Genomic DNA, 18,601 nt, shown 5'->3' with positions numbered 1-18,601 from the left:
TTTTGATGTCATGAGGTCTCTTAGCAACAGTCATGTCAACAGCATGCACCATGCTGTGTCCAGGCTCTGTGAGTCGAATGACAGAAAGGAGTATTTGTGGGCTGCCCTGAGGACCTAGGGACTTCCCAGCAGAATCCAGCATGCTGGCCCTCGTTTGAGTGCTTACAGACTCTCACTTGACCAGGTGTAAATCACTACCCTATAATTATTTATCCAGAAACTTCTCTCTGGAAGGCACACTCCAATGCAGGCCTGGTGCCTGGCTCTCAGTAAGCCCTCGATTTCTTGATGAATTAATTATAACAATATGGGATGATGTGTTCTGAGTTCCAAACGACCAACTCAAAAACACAACTTGTCCTGCCAATTTTGTCAATGCCAAAAACATGACAACTTCCTTACTCTGATTTTACAGGTTTTTTTTTTTTTTTTTCTTGTTCAAAATGAAATAGAACCTGCTTCTCTTTTATTACTTCTTTTAAGTCCTGGTAATAATTTAGTACACTTCACCTATTTTAGACACTATCATCTGATCCTCAATGTGCTTACATGTCAGGGGATGGAAAATGCGATCTGTTAAATAGATGAAAATAATGACACAGGTAAATGACATTTCCACAGTTACAGACTGGGTTAGTACATAAGATAACTAGAAAAGATGGCTGAATAGACTTCTGCTTTATCTATTTAACCAACCTACCAGCAGTCCCATCATGTTAAGGTTTACAGATAAGCCTCATTAAAAAATTATGCCCTTATAATCAGTTGGTTGCAAATAACATGGTAAAATTCATGTTGAAAAATTCAAATGGCTAGATTTCAAAACTACTCAAATTTTATTCAAGTTTTACAGGCTTTTTTTTTTCCCACTGGAACATTAAACAGCACCCAAGAACAGTTTTAGAAACAAGCCCTAACATCTGTGGAGGAGTGGGAGCTGACAATTTTTTTTTTTTAAGTTTATTTGATTTGGAAAGGATTTTTGAAGCTGACAGCTAAAATGCATTTCATGTCTCAGAAAACAAGGCTGGGTGTTTATAACATGGTTTGTTTCTAAGAAACTAAGTAAACATTCATTAACAAAATATCTGAGATACATGTGCTTCTGAGAGGCATTTACTACCCTGACGATAGACATGTCTGTTACAAAACAATTCCAGGCAGATCCTGAAGGGAACTGGCAGGACCCATAGAGAGAACAGCGGCTTGTAGGCCCACGTGGCCTGAGCTCTCCGCCAGCCTGTGATGTACGCAGCTAGGAACCAGCAACAGAATCAAAACCCAGTAGAAAACCCCAGAGTCCTTCCATCTCTGTGGAGCAGACCAGCCTCTGAGATGCTGGAGATGAGAAGCGGAACATGCCTGCAGAGCCATGCAGTGTACTGCCAATCACGCACTCAGCGTCTTTCCCACCAGAGGACCTCCTGACAACACTGTGCTTGCTGGTAGGGTCTAAAGAGCACCCCCATGGGTGTGAAGCAGACCTCACACACCCCAGCCCCAGACTAAAAAAACCTAGAGAGGAGTGGTCAGCTCACTTTAAATTCTACTTTGCTCTAGTTTTCAAATCGTATGATTAGGTCCCAAGCAACTTGCATGGGGCTCTACCCCCAACAACCTGAGCTGGACTCTGGGCAGCCACAAGAACCACACTGATGAGGGGACACAGCCACACATGGACTGTCATTTCTACCGTTAGGGATCCAGGAACAGACACCTGCTGCCTGATGACAGGAGAGGAGTCAGGATCTGAAACCACACCCATGGGAGCAGCCGAGGAGGCTGGGTCAGAGGAGATCTGGGGGTAGCATGGGGCGGGGCCTCCCACGGCACCCACTCTGACAGGCACACACCAGAGGAGGACACCCCTAGTATCACAGGGGCCACAGGGTCAGAGTGGCATTTTATTAATTTTATTGGGCGGCTGGCCAACGGAGTGCTATTTTAAAAGGTGTTCTCCACTGAGCCCTTACTCACCGCCAGGGGCCAAAGCCGAGTCTAGTACACATATTACTCTATTTCGTCCTTACGACAACTGTGCAGCAGAGAAGAGTTAAGCTGGAATTCAGGAGGACGGGTAACCTGCCCAGCAGCCAAAGACTAGTAAGTTGTGGAGACAGGCTCAGAGCCTCGACTTCCAACAGCCCCAGGCAAGCGACCCGCAAGAGTCCAGGCAGGACAAAGTGTTGGTGTGATGTGGGGGGAGTTTGCCCCCCAGCCCTGAGATCCTGGCCCAGGATGGTCTTGACCCTTGCGGCAAGGCTGCGCCTTCTTGCTGTCCTGGAATCCGTCAGCTCTTCCACACCACGTTTAGCTCACGATCTTTAGAGGGCACGTAGTGCAGACAGGTCTTTCCCCAGAACGTGAATAATTTCATTTCTTCCTAGAGAACCTCCAAGTCGTTATCAAACTATGATGCAACCCACGTAAACAAAACAGACGAGGTCTAGGCTTCTCTCGGACAGATGTGAGAGACAACACATGCCCGGTGTCCCCTCCTGCTACCCAGGCACAAAACAAAAGTACGTTATCGTTTCCTATGACTGATGCTCAAACAGTTTCCTTTCCTAGCTTGAGTTACGTGAGCTGCCTAGCTGATCGTCTCACCCATTTTCTCTCATATACGAAACTTTTCCTTACCTAGTAGTTATAATTACTCTCAGCACCTGACATTTCCCCCTAAAACTTCTCCTTACTAGCAGGCGGTTCAGGTGTCCTTGGTCTCCCTTCTTCTCTTTATACAGGGCAAGCTCCATGTACCTTCTCCCCCTGGGATGGACGCTGGCTTCCCGTCTCTCCCCTCTGGCAAGCTCCCCTATGGAAGATCTGCCTTGGCTTCTCTACCTACAGTCTTCAGGCTATCTTAGTCTAGGCCACTGGCAGAATGAATGACCTGGGCCGAACTTCCTGTTATCACTGAGTGTTTTCCACTTTTGGGAGAGCAGGAAGGGAAAGCTGCTGTAAAGGCTGTAGGTCACTGCTGCATGAGTATGGTTACCACTGGGGAGAAGCGGGGGGCCCAGAGGCAGGGCTCAGGCGAGGCCCTCCTGGAGGGGAGAGGGGGGCCAGCTCAGCCTTCAGAGCGCGTCTCCAGTACCAGGCTTTTGGCCAGGAGCCGGCTTGCTGTTGGCCTAGACAGACTCAGGGCTGCCAAGGCTTGGAGCATTCTGCACCCCTAAAATTTGAGTTGGTGAAGAGCCAATGAAAAAGTAAATATTCAGACACTGAAGGAATGAGTCCCTGAAGAATTAAGCTGATGAGGACCCTGGAATGACAGGGACAACTGCCCCCGAGTCATTTGGCTAAGGCCTTTCTCTGAAAATCCCTTTGTGTGGCTTCAGGAAGCGACTGCCCCACTGATCCTCACTGATCCCCCCTCCCTCCAGATCTGGGATGAAAGAAGGCTCTCAGAAAGCACAACCTCATGCCGGCACTATTAACCCCACTGAACAGCTGGTAGTTCCATGAAAGATTGGCTAAGAACAGTTAATTTTATAACTGCAGGAAGAGAGGTCCACAAACTTTCCTTAAGTTTGTCTCTATGAAACTTAAAACCTTCACTCAGGCTGGCCATTTATTTAGCTCATTTACTTAGAGCGTGGTGCTGATAACGCCAAAGTCCAGGGTTCTCAGAAAGCCAGTGGGGCCACCCTTCCCGAGTCAGACACATGACACCATCATGGCAGCTGCTGTCTTTCAGCTCTTCCAGTCCCCAGGTCCCTCCTTCTGAACTGCTCTGCACAGCGAGAGGGAGACCAGGACCAACACACAGAGAGATGTCCTGGGGAGTAAGGTCTCCGAGCAATGACTCAGCTCTGCAACTCCAAAAATCTCTGAAAAACACCACAACCTCCAGGCCTGCAAGGGGTAATGTGTCTTGGGGCAGGTGCACATTTCCTATCAAATTCTCACACAATACCAGATGGCCTGTTTCTCTTTCTTTCGACCTTTTCTTCCTTTTTTTGAAAGGAGAATTAAAAACTGAGTGGTGGAACATGGCGTCTGCGGCAGAAAAGGCCAAGTACATGGTGAATACTAAACACATAAACACATGAGGGGGAAACTCAAATTACAAATCTAATATGCCGTTCACAATTCTAATTAGCAGCCATTAATCGGGCACTAACGGCAAAGGAGTGATCTTCATCGGATTCTCTTTGTAGGAAGTGAATGGCAGCTGTGAAATCTTCCTCACAGCCGTGAAGGTCACATACAAGCTGATCTGGACCTTGTGGGTTCTGTAACACCAGTGATGCTCGCAAAAGCATCTCCAGAGAGAACTGTGACCACCAAGAAGTGATGGGGCCAAATCCAACAGTCCCACGTGCAGTGTCTATCTCCAACAGTCCCACGTGCAGTGTCTATCTAAAAATTGCATGTACTGCTATGGGTTTCACTGCATTCCCCCAAAGATATATTCACACCCATGTACTAACCCCTCATATCTGTGATGTGACCCTATTTGGAAATAGGATCATTGCAGATGGGATCAAGTGAAGATGATATCATACTGGAGTAGGGTGGGCCCTAAATCCAATGACCGGTGTCCTTATGATGGAAATTTGGACACAGATACAGGGAAAACACTATGTGACAACAGAGGCAGAGATTAAAGTTAGGAGTCCACAAGCCAAGGAAAGCCAAGGATTGATGACAAACACCAGAAGCTGGAAGAGGCACAAAACAGAGTCTCTCTTGGAGGCTCCAGAAGCAACCAACCCTGTAAATCCCTTGATTTCAGACTTCTGACCTCCATACTGTGAGAGAATCAATTGCTGTTGTTTTAAGCCACCTAGTTAGCAGCGCTTTGTTACAGCAGCCATAGGCAACTGATACATACGTATTTTACACATATATGTACACACATGTGTGCACGATTAAAAGGGTAGCGGTCTATATAAAAATTTTATTCTTTGGATTACTTTCACTTTTGCATGTTAATTCACTCTGAAAAACTCATAACATTTTAATCCTTCCCTCACTTGAACTGTATCTTTAAAATTATCTAAATCTTGTGAGTCAGCTCTCTTCACCACAAGAATAAAATACCAACCAAAATGTATTACGCAATTGAAAGAGCACAGACATTACCCTCTGGAATCTAGCTAAGATGTATCTGATAACAGATGTGGAGACAGTTCTGCACCAGAAATTTCAACTAAGGGAGCTCTTCTGAGAACAAGAAGGCCATCACCACCTCACCCCTCCAGCCATCTATAAATCCCAGCCAAGGGTCGGAATCAGCATAAAGGATATTTGCACATTCATCAAGTCAGAAGAACACCTATGTACAGACATGAAAAAGCGCAGGGAGGACCCAGTGAGCTGTCTGGACGGGCAGCTCACATGGCCTCGAAACAGCAAAATGTCTTTCACTGAAAGTAGCTACCCAGCCGATCACTCCAGCAGTTGAGAGAAAAGGACAAATGAGCTCGCACAGCTCACTCCAAATCCAGTTCCTCAATCTGGCATCGACCACACTCACCATGGGCTGAGCTCTAACCGTCCCTGTAGGTAACTAGTCGAAGGTGAGGCTGAGCTATAATCGGCTTAGTCTACCTCCTGCACACCTCGGAGATGACTCACATCACTCAGATAACTCTCCACACATCTGGACAACAAAGCAGTAAGTTGTATCTCAACTCCAGAACATTCTACACATAAAGCTTTTCCACTAAACAAGTACAGGAAATTGATCAGCGTTAACTCATTCGACGAGAATTAAAATAACTTTCCAGCTACAGGCTCCCTGACCATGAGAAAAAACTTCAGGATGGCATGAGGGAAATCATGGCTTTTCTCATTCACTTTCTTTCTGAAACAACCAGCTATGGTTCCCTCCTGCCGCTGTCGTGAGACTCGCGGGTCACGGGAACAGGAAGCAGAAGTCAGTTTCCCGGTCTCATGAAGAGAGGCGAAGATAGTAGCTACCTCCTCAGCTCCAGACAAGGACAGATGGCCAGCCCCTGGGAAAGACAGATTCACCAGGGCTAAGGAGTTTCCAGGCACAAGGTGGCATCTGTATGCACAATTCTTTCAGCCTCCTGGAAGCCCCTGACACACACCCACTGGCGTATACTTGGGCATGTTGTTCTAGGCTCTCTGCACCCCCTCAGAACCATCCCTTTGACCTTGAGTCAACAGGTGAGAGGCCATGTGGCCAGGCGAGCTCCCGAAGGAAGGGAGAAAAGATTACTGACAATCTTTCCCCTCACCTGCAAGGCCTTCAGCACGGGGCCCCATGGAGTGGATGGGGTATTTCCACTTTGCAGATGAAGATGTATTTGCACATGCTCACACCCTTTAAAATAACGTATTTTTAAAACCATACGTGATACTATGAAATTTCAGTGGAGTAAAATGTGTTACCTGAAAAATCGGAGCAGTAGGGTTGTCAATGCTCACAGTTTACAGCACCCCACCTGGTACTATTTTAACCTTTGATGTATGAAAATTCAAGAGCAATGCCTTCATACCAACCAAAATATAAAGGCCCATTACACATTGTGAAGAAATCAGTCAGGCCCCAACACGATGGGACAAACTGTGAATGCACGAAAGGAAAAAACAAAAGCCACAAAAATGACAAAATAGCAATATAGGGAAAAGGACTCCACAAGCGAGATGTGGCCCTTGTCCTTACTCTAGGCAGCCAGTGACTCCAGCACTGCCCATACCAGATACCTGCAGCCAAGAACGAGAGAAGCCAGAGCAACAGCAAGAAAACCAGGGGCCCAGGCCATGCGACTTCAGCAACCCTGGACTGAAATCTGGATAGTTCCAGGGGCGTGAAGGCAGCTTTACCTCACTTGCAAGCAAGTTAACCAAGAGCTGGTCTCGTTAACCTCCACAATAGCTAACTGTTATGCACTGATTGAACTGTATCCCCCCAAATCCATACATTGAAGCTAAATCCTCACTGTAACTGTTGAGAGTGGGAAATCCTATTACGGTAATTGAACGATGGAGTCTTGAAGCGGTGATTAGACTGCTGGACCATGCCATAGTGAATGGATTAATAACGGTGGTCAGGGGCATGGTTCTAAGGACTTTTAAAGAAGAGCACATGAGACGTTCTCTCTCTCTGCTCCTCCACTTTCTGCCATGTGAGATGCCTGCATTGCTGTAAAGCCACCACCAAGAAGACCCTCACCCAGTGTGTTCCCTGGACTTTGGACTTCCCAGCCTCTGGAGCTGTAAGCAATAAATACTGTCTGTATAAATTACCCAGTTCCAGGTATTTTGTTATAAGCAACAGAAATGGACTAAGACACTAGCCCTGAGAAATAAGTGGGAAACCCAAGGGAGAAAAGCTCTAAAAGACTCTCTAGGTGTACTTCAACTGGCTGTGGCTAAAATGCACACTCAGACACAAAGGAACAAATAAAACACCAGCACAACCGAAGGACGGAGCCCAAGAAAGGAGCTGGAAAGACAACGGGGGAAATGCTGCGTTCTCTCACTTCTCCAAATCCCGCAGTCTTCTTCTAGCACCTGTACACATTTCTCATTGCATAGCCAAGACTCTTCTCATTTATTCCCACATGAAGGCCTTCATTTTAACCTCTAATCTGCTTAAATCATCATTTCAATATGGGTCACAAAAAAAGTAGGCTTTCCCCTGATGTGACTGCCATGAGATTTTCATGACATGATTGCAAACTCTGCAAAATAGTGGCAGAGCCTGCCAGAGAACTGTACACTTTTCTGAATGGTTCCACGGTATCCAGGACAAGAGTTAAATACTAGAACACGTGTTACAGGAAACATGTGAAGCTACTTAGGACTACTGCTAAAGACATCTAAGGGACAAAACAGGGTGAAATGTTTAACGGAAAAGAAAAAAAGGTAAAATGAAACGAAACAGCGTGAGACACAGAACAAGGAGGGAAGGGAACGCTACAGTACAAAGTTGTGCCTCTCCTCTCTCTCCAAAACAAGACAAGCGCTGCCATGAACAGAATGTATAGTTACCTGCATCCATATCTGCAAAGAATGGAACAGCCAGTAAGAAAAAGAAGGAACCAGAAATTCAGTGTCTCAGAGTTGGATTTGAAAAGGTTACATGGAGAGAAAATATAATTTAGAAAACTGCTTGTGATCTATACCCTGACTGGGGACACAGGAGCTAAATGATTTCCTACCATTATTATTATTTTATTTAAAGCAAAAAATAAAATATGAGTATGTGAACCAAAGATGTAAATGCCTAATGGCAAAAGAAATATCTTATTCTCATGCAAAATGATTATTAAATGTGTATAATACAATATAAAGGGAAACATACTCAAACATGTGGTGGTAATCTGAGTCTTATCTAGGAAAGCTTGTATGTATGACTAATTAACATTACATATAAATTATGTATAAGCCCTATACCCAGATCAGAGACATGTCCAGCCATTATTTAAAGGAGTAACACTGGATTAACATTTGAAAGGAGAGAACTATTAGATAAGAAATAAATTCAATAGTGCTTCATGGTTCCGCTCTACATATTGCTCCAAACACCAAGGTGAATATAACTGGTTTGCTAAAAACACTACAGAAGAAACAATATACTTAAGGATTTTTACTGCTTCCTACGTTTTATTAGTTTCTTGACATGTGATATATCAAAGTAATGATTTAGAATATGCTTAAGAAAAATGTTAAAAACTAAACTCTTAAGGAAGGTTGCAACTGCCTGCCAAATAGCATACCTTCGGGAGATTCCTCTTGGACGTAGGTGCCAGTCAGATACCGGTGCACCAGGGCTGACTTGCCACTGGCCAAGTTACCCACAATTCCCTGAAACAAAGAAATGGACAACTGTTAAGGGTAATTAAATCATTCTATTTAGCATTCTGCAAACAGAGAGCTTAAAATATACAGTAACCCTAAACATAATCATAACAAGCATTGGCTGGATGGTCAAAAATTAGCTCATTAAATAATTCTGCTGGAATAAAATAGAGTCTAACACCCTCAATGAGCATCTCACGTTCTCATCAGCTGTAGAGCTTCAGTGCTGCCCGTACAAACGTGGGGCGTGGCATTCTCCCAGATCACAAGTGTGTTGTTTACATCAGGAGTGTGTGCACTGCCTCAGACCATCAATACCTTAGGTTGAGTGGAATACAACGGCAGAGCAGAGCACTATGGGGACTGTAGAGAAAATACTGTCCATTCCATCAGGAGAGGTTGGATTTGGGGTAGATTTTTGACCAGGGCTAGGGGAGCAGAAAAGAGTGGGGTGGGGGGAGGGGAGGCAGGGGCTCACAGAGATGAGGAGGACGCAAGCCTGCTTCTCCACAACACAGGATCCACAATGCACCACTGAAAAAAGAGGACAGAGCCGATGCTCCAGGTAGAAGTGGCAAAGGCATTGGTACTGGATGGGAAGATAACCATCAAGGGTCACAGTGACCTGAGAGAAAGCCTCCCTGCAAACACAACTGTGCTACCTGGGCTCCAGATGGGCAGGCCCTGGAGGAAGCCTACCCTTAACCTGTGCTGGGGTCTCACTCTCTCTCTACCTTCTCTGCGAAGCTGCTCATCAAAAATCACCTTCTCCTGCATTTTAATCTTTTCCAAATTTCTTAGAAATTTGCTGTCTGCATCTATGCATGATCAAATCACTTCTTTCTTTAAGAAGAAAACACCACAGGAGACCCACTCTGGACACAGGCCCCCTGTCAGAGCCACCCCACGCCCCGATCCCACCAGAGCCAGGCCGTTTGCTCATTCCCTGGTCCTACATTCCACCCTCCCTCATCCCTCTGCCCAAACCATCCTAAGTTCTGACTCTATCACCACAAAGAAGCTGTCCATGATGTCACCAACAACTTCCATTTCTCAAACCACCAGCCTGTCTTGCTCCCAACCGAGCCCCGTCACTGGAAGCTGCTGGTGAGACCCTCTCTCTTCAGACCCCCCAACCCCGCTTCTCCTCCGGCTCCCTCTCAGCCCACGTGGGATCCTTTTCTGTCACATGCAGGTGCTTTCCAGGGCTCCTCCCTTAGACCTCCAGCTGACCCTCCACTCTGATGTCCCCTAGTATGTCCATCCATAGCCTATCTTCTACTGGTAAACTGCTGATTCCAAAATCTCATTCTCCAGCTGTCCCCTCCACCCCCAGCTCCAGGCGTTCCTACCCCACTTCCACTGGAACACCTCAAGTTCTTCTATACGCTTTTACACAGGAACTGAAACCTCAGCACGTCCAAACCTCGCCTTCTCTCCCCAGTCTGCTCATCAAACTCTGTGGCCACTTCCCCACCCAGCCTCTCAAACCTGGAAGCCATCTGTGACTCCCACTAGGTCCTGAAGTCACAAAACCCCTTTATTCTTGAGCTTCCTCACTGTCACACTGGTGCAGACTCCCTGTCATCCGCTGGAGTGCGGGAGCAGCCCTTAGGTCGCCTCCTGGCCCACGAGCTCCCCTTCCTCACGCCAAGAAGGCCAGAGAGAACCACTGAAACTGACAGAGAGGAAATGTTACCCATTTCCCAACCCTTGGGGAGACTCCTAATACCTGGAGGACAAAGTCCAAATGTTTGAGGAACAAGCTGTCTTCCTCCAAATCCTTGCACATGACTTTGCTGTAGACAAGCAGGCCCAGCAGAAGGTCTGGGAACTAACCACACCAGCACCTTATGTCTTTCACCTGGGCACCCCCCACCCCTTCAACTGATGGAGTTGACTCTCTCCTTGGAAGGCCCCTCCCCTCGCACTGTGACTGGTGATGTTCTTGGCTCTGTCTCCCGCTACACTTAGGTCCCTGAAGGCCAAGATCTGTGTCTTTGGATACCAGCAGGAGCACCAGCTCTGAACCCATACACTTATCCCACTTCCAGGCCCCAAGAAAGTACCTGGTGCGGGCGGGGAAGGGGAGGAAGTTGGTTAAGTGGACGACAATGCCAAAGCCAGAAGCACACGAGAGAACAAACCTGGCCTGAGGCCGTGGAAAAGAGAAGCATAAGATATTCACAGGCCACCGCACCCGCTGTCTGAAGACGGCACATCAAACCTAGAGAGTCTCCTTTCACCTGGTCCTGACCGCCCCCCTTCTCTGTTTGTCAGCCACACGGACCCTTCTACAAGCCACAAGCTGTCCTGTGTTTCAGCTTCTCGGCTTCCCACTCCTGGCTGTGCCTTCTATAAACCAGCTCCCTAATCTCACCCTCACAGGCACTGCTGTCTCCAGACGCCTAGAGCTTTCCATATCAATCGCCGCCCGAAATCCCACTCCTACTTACTGGTCAGTAACCAGTGCAAATGTCACCTCCTCTGGAAGCCCTCTGCTGAGGTCTGACTGCTTGTGTCCCCCCAAAGGGCATATGTTAAAACCTAATCACCAGTGTGATGGTATTAGGAGGTGGGGCCTTTGGGAGATGATTAGGTCAGAGGGGCAGAATCCTCACGAATGGAATTAGTGCTCTTATAAAAGAGACCCCAGAGAGACCCCCTCATCTCTCCTGCCATGTGAGGACATAGCAAGAAAGTGCCACCCATGGACCAGAATGCCCTCGCCAGACACGGACTCTGCCTGCGCCTGACCCTGGACTTCCCAGTCTCCACAACTGTGAGAAATAAATTTCTGATATTTATAAGCCTCTCATTTATGGTATTTTGCTACAGCAGCCGAGCTAAGCTATCTTCCTAACGGCCACAGCCTGAACTGGGCGCCTGTCTTCCAGGCTTCCTTAGTCTCTGCTCCTAAGGCTGTATTGTTACTTAACACGTTACTTTACTAACATCCATGGGCAGGTCTGACTCTCCAATGCTGACTCACCCTCAAGGGCAGGGACTGTGTGTTCTTCGTTTTGTTCTCTAAGTTCCAGCACACCAGCTCAAGGCAGAGACGCTCAACAACACTGGCTGAATAAATCAATGAATGAGTGAATGAATGACTCCACTGCCAGCGAGGATAAGTGAGATGCTTTTTACTACGGCTCCAAGCCGGGCTGAGCCACACTACATGGACAGACCCTAAATAAAGCTGTTTCCCTGCCTGACTCAACGTATGTCTTCTTTTTATCTTGGGCCTCTATAATCTGAGAATTTCCACCTACTAATTATTCTTTTGCTCAAGGGCACCTGCTGTTTGTCAGCTTCATGCTGAGAAAATCCAAAACAGTATGCCACAAAATTAAATTTTTAATTAAGATTAGGGTTTCTCTTTCCTGAGGAAGAAAATGCTCAGAAACCAAACACTGTTCAGTCTGTGCTTTCTCTGTGTGGCAACATCCCCTCCCTGATTCCATGCAGGTGATGGGCAAAGACTTAGCTCACCCCTTAGAAGGGCAATACTGGTCAATCCTGGGGGTGGCGTGGGAAGGCATCCTACCTGGCCTGAATGGCCGTCTCACCGACCATCTTATATTCACACATCATGGGTGCCGTTTTAATCTGGATACAAACACAGCTGGCAGTGAGGAGGAAATACAATAAAGGCCAAGAGCTCTCTACGCGGTGAGGTTCCACTGTGAAGCACCGCTACTGGACATTAGGCAGCCTGAGCCAAAGGGCTCTGTGGGGAGGAACGAGGCATCCTGGAAATTACAGAACTAGGGATTCTAGGTGAGAAGAGGTTGTCACCATCAACCCTGCATTGTCTGTGCAGGACCCTGAGCTGTTGCGCCCCTGCCTGGCACCTACACGTTACAAGATAAGACAGACCCTGCAGTGTCTTTTAGACCGATTTCCACACCACTTTGCTGCTAAATATGAGGTTTGCTGAAAAGGAAATCAGGCTTTTAGTAAAAAGCCCGGTTAGGAGGTCAACGAAAACCCACAAACACGGTGTGATGAGTTGTTGACGGAGGCCCCTATGACAGGCAGGAAGACTGCAGTGCATTTATTGTTCCACCCGGATGGCAGCACAGGGCCAGGGCTGCCCAGCGCTATTCTGCAGCACCGAAAGCAGCCAGTCACTGATGGTCTGACCACAATGCAACCTCAGAAAGCGTAAGACGTGGCACTACCACTCTTGAAAAGAAAGCGAGCACTGGATCTTTTTCTCTGATGCGCTCCAAAAGATTTATTGCAAAATATTCCATAAAGAGTCCATTGCAGCTCGCAGTGATGTCATGTCATTGCTGCATTTGTGAAGCGGGGGTGAGGGCTCCTCAGGCGCTGACCTAAGGGCCACCTGTCCCGGGATGCTGCGTGAGGGCGGGAAACAATCGCAGCCCTGTGGGTCCTCAGAGGCCACCTCCTGAAACAAAGCAGCACTTTCTTCAGACCCTGAGCACCCCTCAGCACACCCAGGATCTGCTAGGGGCATCAGAGAGGGGCATCAGCTGCCGGCTGAGTCGACAACAGGAGGATGCCAGGACCAGAGCAGAGCTGGGGGTCCTGCTGGGGCCTGGTCCAACCACACAAACTTTCCCCAAAAGAACTGCAGAGCCATTAACAAATGTTAACCTGTCTGTGAGACAGTCAACCCCTTCAGGGATTTCACGCAAGCCCTAAGAGTCATGTTCTGAGACTGAGAGCCCCTGCTGCCTTTTGATGTAATCACCATCTACACCTCCAGGCATTTATTCCAGAAAATTGCATGCTTTTGAAACACCAAGAGAAGACGAATTTTTGGTAGTAAACATCCTCAATTCTGGGCTGATATGATCACGTGGGCCCTCTCTGAACCTGCAACATCTCAGACTGTCAAAATTGGGCCTAAACCAGATGGTTCAGTACTCAGTGATCAGTCACTCTAATGCTGTCAACAGGGTGACCACTGGCCCCACGTGACTGTTTCCATTTAAATGAACTAAACTCAAAAACTAAAATTCAGCTCCTCAGTGGCACTAACCACATTTCAATCACTGAACAGCCACATGGGGCCAGTGGCCACTGCGCCGGGTAGTGCAGATAAAGGTTTCCACCATTGAGAAAGTTCTATCAGGCAGTGCTGGGAAAGCAGCAGCAACTCCGGGGTCAAATCCCAGCTCTAGGGCTTACTAATTGCAGCTCCTTGGGCTAGTTCTTAATGTCTCAGCCTCAGTTTCTTCATATCAACAGTATTCCCCGTTGTGGGGCGGCTGGCAGGATTACATAAGATAAGTATGTAAAGCCCTGAGAACATGCCCTGCACGGTCAGCACATTGCAAATGCTGTGGTCGTCAATGAAACACCACTTTCGCTGTTTCATGCTGATGGCAGAACCTGAATGGCACTTTGGTTGTCTTAACAGAGCGTATCTGAAACTGGCACATCTTTCTGGAAAACTCCTGGTAGCAACAATGCCAGACTTGTTTTACCCATGCGACAGGTATTTCCTGGATGTCTTCTATGATAAATACTGTGTGGGGCACGACAGTTACAAAACACACAGAAGACAGACAGAGGCGGCCATTTCAAGGCAGCTTCTTGTGGCTCCCAGGCTTCTGAAACGGGCACTGGGACTGATGGACACCTCGTCTCCCACAAGGAAGAAGACCCGCTGGCAGCACTGCAGAGAAAGGTCAGCATTCTGGAGGGAGGATCAATGGGAAATGGGAAGGAGATGGGCTCAGATGAGGATACCCAGCAATCACGGCAGGGAGAAGAGGGTGCTGTGCCCTCGGCCTTCCCATCTCAGGGTGCTGCCCATGTAGTGCCCTTTATTTCTTAAGGTGAAAACCACATTGTTCCTGGAGACAAAAGTCATACGAGCTCTCTTCAAAGATCTGAAAATTTTTTGCTGCTCCGTCTCCTCATCTCAGACCTGAGAATCCTGTAGTACCCATTGAGGTCAGGGTCATGGGCAGGAGGAGCCAAGGGCCCCTGAGGTCCGCTGCATCACTGGGGAGACCACTGCTGTCTTGGGAGAAAGAGCACCCACACAGAAAGAGGCGCTGAGGCTACGCCGGCCTCGCTGGAGCCAGGTCCCATCAGCAGCTGGCTGGACGGCAGAGCTCAGGTGCCTCCCTTTTAAGTCAGAGTCCCTCCCTTGAGAAATACACATGATATATAGTTTGGAAGTGTGTGCACCCCCAAAGCTCATGTTGAAATCTGATCCCCCAAAGTGGCAGTGTTGGGAGGTAGGACCTAGTGGGAGATGTTTGGGTTGGGGGGGGGGGGGGGGGGGGCCCCATCCCTCAGGAATATATTAATGCCCTCTCTGGGTGCGGGGGAGGGTGAGTTCCCACCAGGGCTGGTTGTTAAAAGCAGCCTGGCACCTCCCCGCCCCCTTTAGGATCCTGCACCCGCCACTTTCACCGTGAGTGGAAGCAGCCCAAGACCCACACCAGATGCAGCTCCCAGAATCATGAGCCAAATAAACCTCTTTTCTTTGTAAATGACCCAGTCTCAGGTATTCTGCTACGGCAACACAAAAACAAAGTAATATTACACACATATACATACACACATACATACACCCCCCCACACACATATTTTATAACAAAGAACACAATTACTAAAAGTTAGATCTGTCCCTTCCTTCTGCCCTAAGGTAGGGGAGGAAATCAATGAGGTGGCTGCAATAGACCAATTTTTATCATAAGCCAACTTTAAGTTTTAAATAATCTCACTGAAAAGGTAATGTTTATGATAAAAAAAACAAAGCTCTGCTTTCAATTGTTTTCAATAGGGTCACTTTTTAAAAATGATGAATAACAAAGCCCAATGGCTCATTACAGAAACCTTCCAGGACCATCCTGCAGAGAAGAAATAAAGCCGTGTGTATGCGTGCACACGTGTGTGTGTGTGTGTGTGTGTGCGCGCGCGCACGCGTGTGTGTCTGAGAGCATGTGAGAGAGAGAGAGAGAGAGAGAGAGAGAGACAGACACGGAGGACACAAAAGTGAGGATGGTGACAGGCCCTGCCCTGCACACGGGTACCACTGGCTGGGTGCCTGTCATGGACTCGCAGTTTCCTCAGGGCTCCAGCCTTAACTATCAGCTACCCTGGCCCTTCCCAGGGACATGCCCAGAGGCATGCTCCCCCTCTGGACCCCAAGGGATAACCAGGCCCCACCCAGAATGCAGGCTGCGTACACTCACATGGTCACATCCTGCCCCTTGCAGAGCCCCCTCCCTCCCTGCAGGTTAGGAATGACAACTACCAAGGCCGCAAGGAACCACTCACCACTTTGAGCTCCGGGACAGAACGACTTAATGTCCATTCTTGGCTATTCACGAAGGCATCTGTAAAAGAGGAGCACAAAAACAAAGTCAGACGCTGTGAGTCCCTGCAGTGCTGAGTCGAGATGCCCCCATGTGCACCACTTCTCAGTAGAGACAGTACAGACCAACCTCACTGCTACACTCCCATCCCAGACGGATCACAATTTGCCCAAGCTCATGCGGCTCAGCCTGGTGCAAGCTGGACATTCCAAGTCTGGGGTCTGTAGTACACGCTCCATTCTACAACTGTGAAAGCCCAAGCTACATGCTGAGGTTGTATTTTAAAACCCTGTGCCCATTTGCAAGTGTGGACAAATTTAAGGAGGCACCTGGCTTTCCCAGAACTGACCCTGTATAGCCAGTCAGTCAACTTCTGGTCTTTTGGTTTTTTACTAAAATAATTGCTTTTACAAAATCTCACAGGCGCCAAAAAAAAAAAAAAAAAGGCATGGAAGAAGAAGATTGGATTTCGAAAATGGTGACAATACAAGCAACACTTTAGGGTTCAGAAAAAAGACTCTGTGTCAGAGTTTTGATCCGCACAAAGACATTAAACATTGAAGATCGAGCCAGGACACGTTCAGATACGTCAGGGACAATGGGGCCCCCAGGCACTGTGGGGCCGTCTACAGAGCCCAGCTCTCAGCAGCAGCACTTGCCCACCCCGGTCAGCACACTCAGGATGCCCCCCCCCCCCTCCACCGGCTGTCTCAGAGCGCACCTACCCAATAGAGACAACCCAAATGACCATGGCCTCACTCGCAACCTGATTTTCTGTGCCCCCCATATGCCACTTGTTACTGTGCATGAGACCCCACGATAACACCTGCAATATGTCCTGATGACCACCCAGTAGCTCAGTCGACACAGACAGATCCCGCCAGACCTGAGCTGAGGGCACAGACTTCTCTGTCCAACAGGATTCACTTTCTACACGTTTTCCTCAAACTCTACATTATGTCCGAGGAGAAGTAAAGTGATCCACACAATGTCTGAAAGTCAAGAAAAGCACTGGAACAGATGCATCGATGCTCAAATGAAACAGATGGAAGGATGGAAGCAGATGGCCAAGCGTGCGGTCCTACTGTGGGCACGAAACACTGAGGGACAAGAAACGCGCTGGGAGGAAGCCAGGCACACTGGACAAACACGCAACATGCCAGATGCCGCTGGCCTTGCAGTGACGGAGGCAAGGGCCTCCCAATGCTGAGGAGGTGGGATGCCCCGTCAGAGAAAGACTGGAGGAAGGATGGTCAGTTCAGGAGAAGATGGCCGGCCTTAAGGAGCTGGAAAGACACAAGGCTGAGAAGGAAGCCTTAAGGTCAGGGGAAAGCTGGTAGGGACTGGTGTTCAACAGCAGAGACGCTGGACTTCTGGGGAACGAAATGCCTGTCCAGCTAGCAGAGTGGAGGGGCAGAAGCTCACCAGCAGGAGCTTGCAAGGAAAGACTGAGAGCCCTAAGGAAAATGCCTGGGAGGCAGACTTCTCCCAGGGTTGCCCTCCAAGACTTCCAGTCCACTGTCTCTCCAATGATGGGACACATCGGGGGCTACATACTGGGGTGCAAATTAAGCTGTACACCTCAACACTCACTCTTTGGTCAGCCAAACACCACCCTGACATGCCACAAGTAAGACAATGCCTGTGAACAGATAAAGCATGAACCGCATTAGCATGTGCCTAGCACCCAGCAGGTGCTCAGTAAATGGTGACCTACATGTTACTTAATAACACTGCTAATTAAGTTGCAAAACACTTACTTCCTGTCATTCTGCTGCTCTCTCAGGGAAGTGGGAATGTGGCCTTATAGGATGTGCAGGGTGATCCTGATGGTGCAGGGAAGACTGACGGATAATGACAATGATCTCCCAAATGCATGTAACCATGTTAAGTTATCTGGGGTGTGTCCATACAGTGGAATACTGTGCAGCCAACAAAAGTGATGAAAGCCTCAACATACTGAAGTGGAGCTATCCCCAAGCTAATACTAAGTGATGACAGTAAGGTATATAGGATCCCTGTGTGTGTGTGTGTGTGTGTGTGCACATGCGTGTGTGCACGTATGTGTGTTAAGTGTATGCTGGGGGTGTGAATGTAAGATACACATATGGGGGCTGGCCCGGTGGCGCACTGGATAGTGCGCCGCTTGGGAAGCGCGGCGGCGCTCCCGCCCGAGGGTTCGGATCCCACATACAGACCGGTTCCCGCTCACTGGCTGAGCGAGGCGCGGGAGCAGCACCGAGGGTTGCAATCCCGTTGCGGGTCCTGGTCCGGTACGGGGGCGACACTGAGGGTTGCGATCCGTTGCCGGACACGGAAAAAGACAAATAACAAAACAAACAAACAAAAAAAGATACACATATGCTTGTCAAGGCTGAGAATATTTGTGGTTAAGATTAAAAACTTAACAGCTGCTGATCTGGGGTTAGGGAACTAGGTGGCTGAGGGGCAAGGTAATGAGCCGATTTCCCTTTCAACCTTACGATCTGGTATCTTTTAAATCTCAT

General features: G+C 48.2%; 1 protein-coding gene across 2 annotated transcripts in view; it reads right to left on the bottom strand.

The window, feature by feature from the left end:
- Positions 1-18,601, bottom strand: part of AGAP1 (ArfGAP with GTPase domain, ankyrin repeat and PH domain 1) — a 430,252-nt gene that overhangs the window by 372,960 nt on the left and 38,691 nt on the right. Inside the window, exons 2-4 of one of the 2 annotated variants that reach the window (XM_008574620.1) lie at positions 16,057-16,115; positions 8,703-8,790; positions 7,975-7,986 (exon numbers count right to left, since the gene is read on the bottom strand). In XM_008574620.1, the coding sequence (XP_008572842.1) occupies positions 7,975-7,984 (10 nt within the window). In that variant the 5' untranslated portion in view covers positions 7,985-7,986; positions 8,703-8,790; positions 16,057-16,115. The remainder of the gene's footprint in view (positions 1-7,974; positions 7,987-8,702; positions 8,791-16,056; positions 16,116-18,601) is intronic. The other variant, XM_008574628.1, reaches the window with a different exon arrangement.

Source organism: Galeopterus variegatus, unplaced genomic scaffold (assembly GCF_000696425.1).
Source record: "Galeopterus variegatus unplaced genomic scaffold, G_variegatus-3.0.2 Scaffold57, whole genome shotgun sequence".
Lineage (NCBI taxonomy): Eukaryota > Metazoa > Chordata > Mammalia > Dermoptera > Cynocephalidae > Galeopterus > Galeopterus variegatus.
Note: the sequence above shows the minus strand (reverse complement) of the source record. Positions and strands in the feature narration are given on the sequence as shown.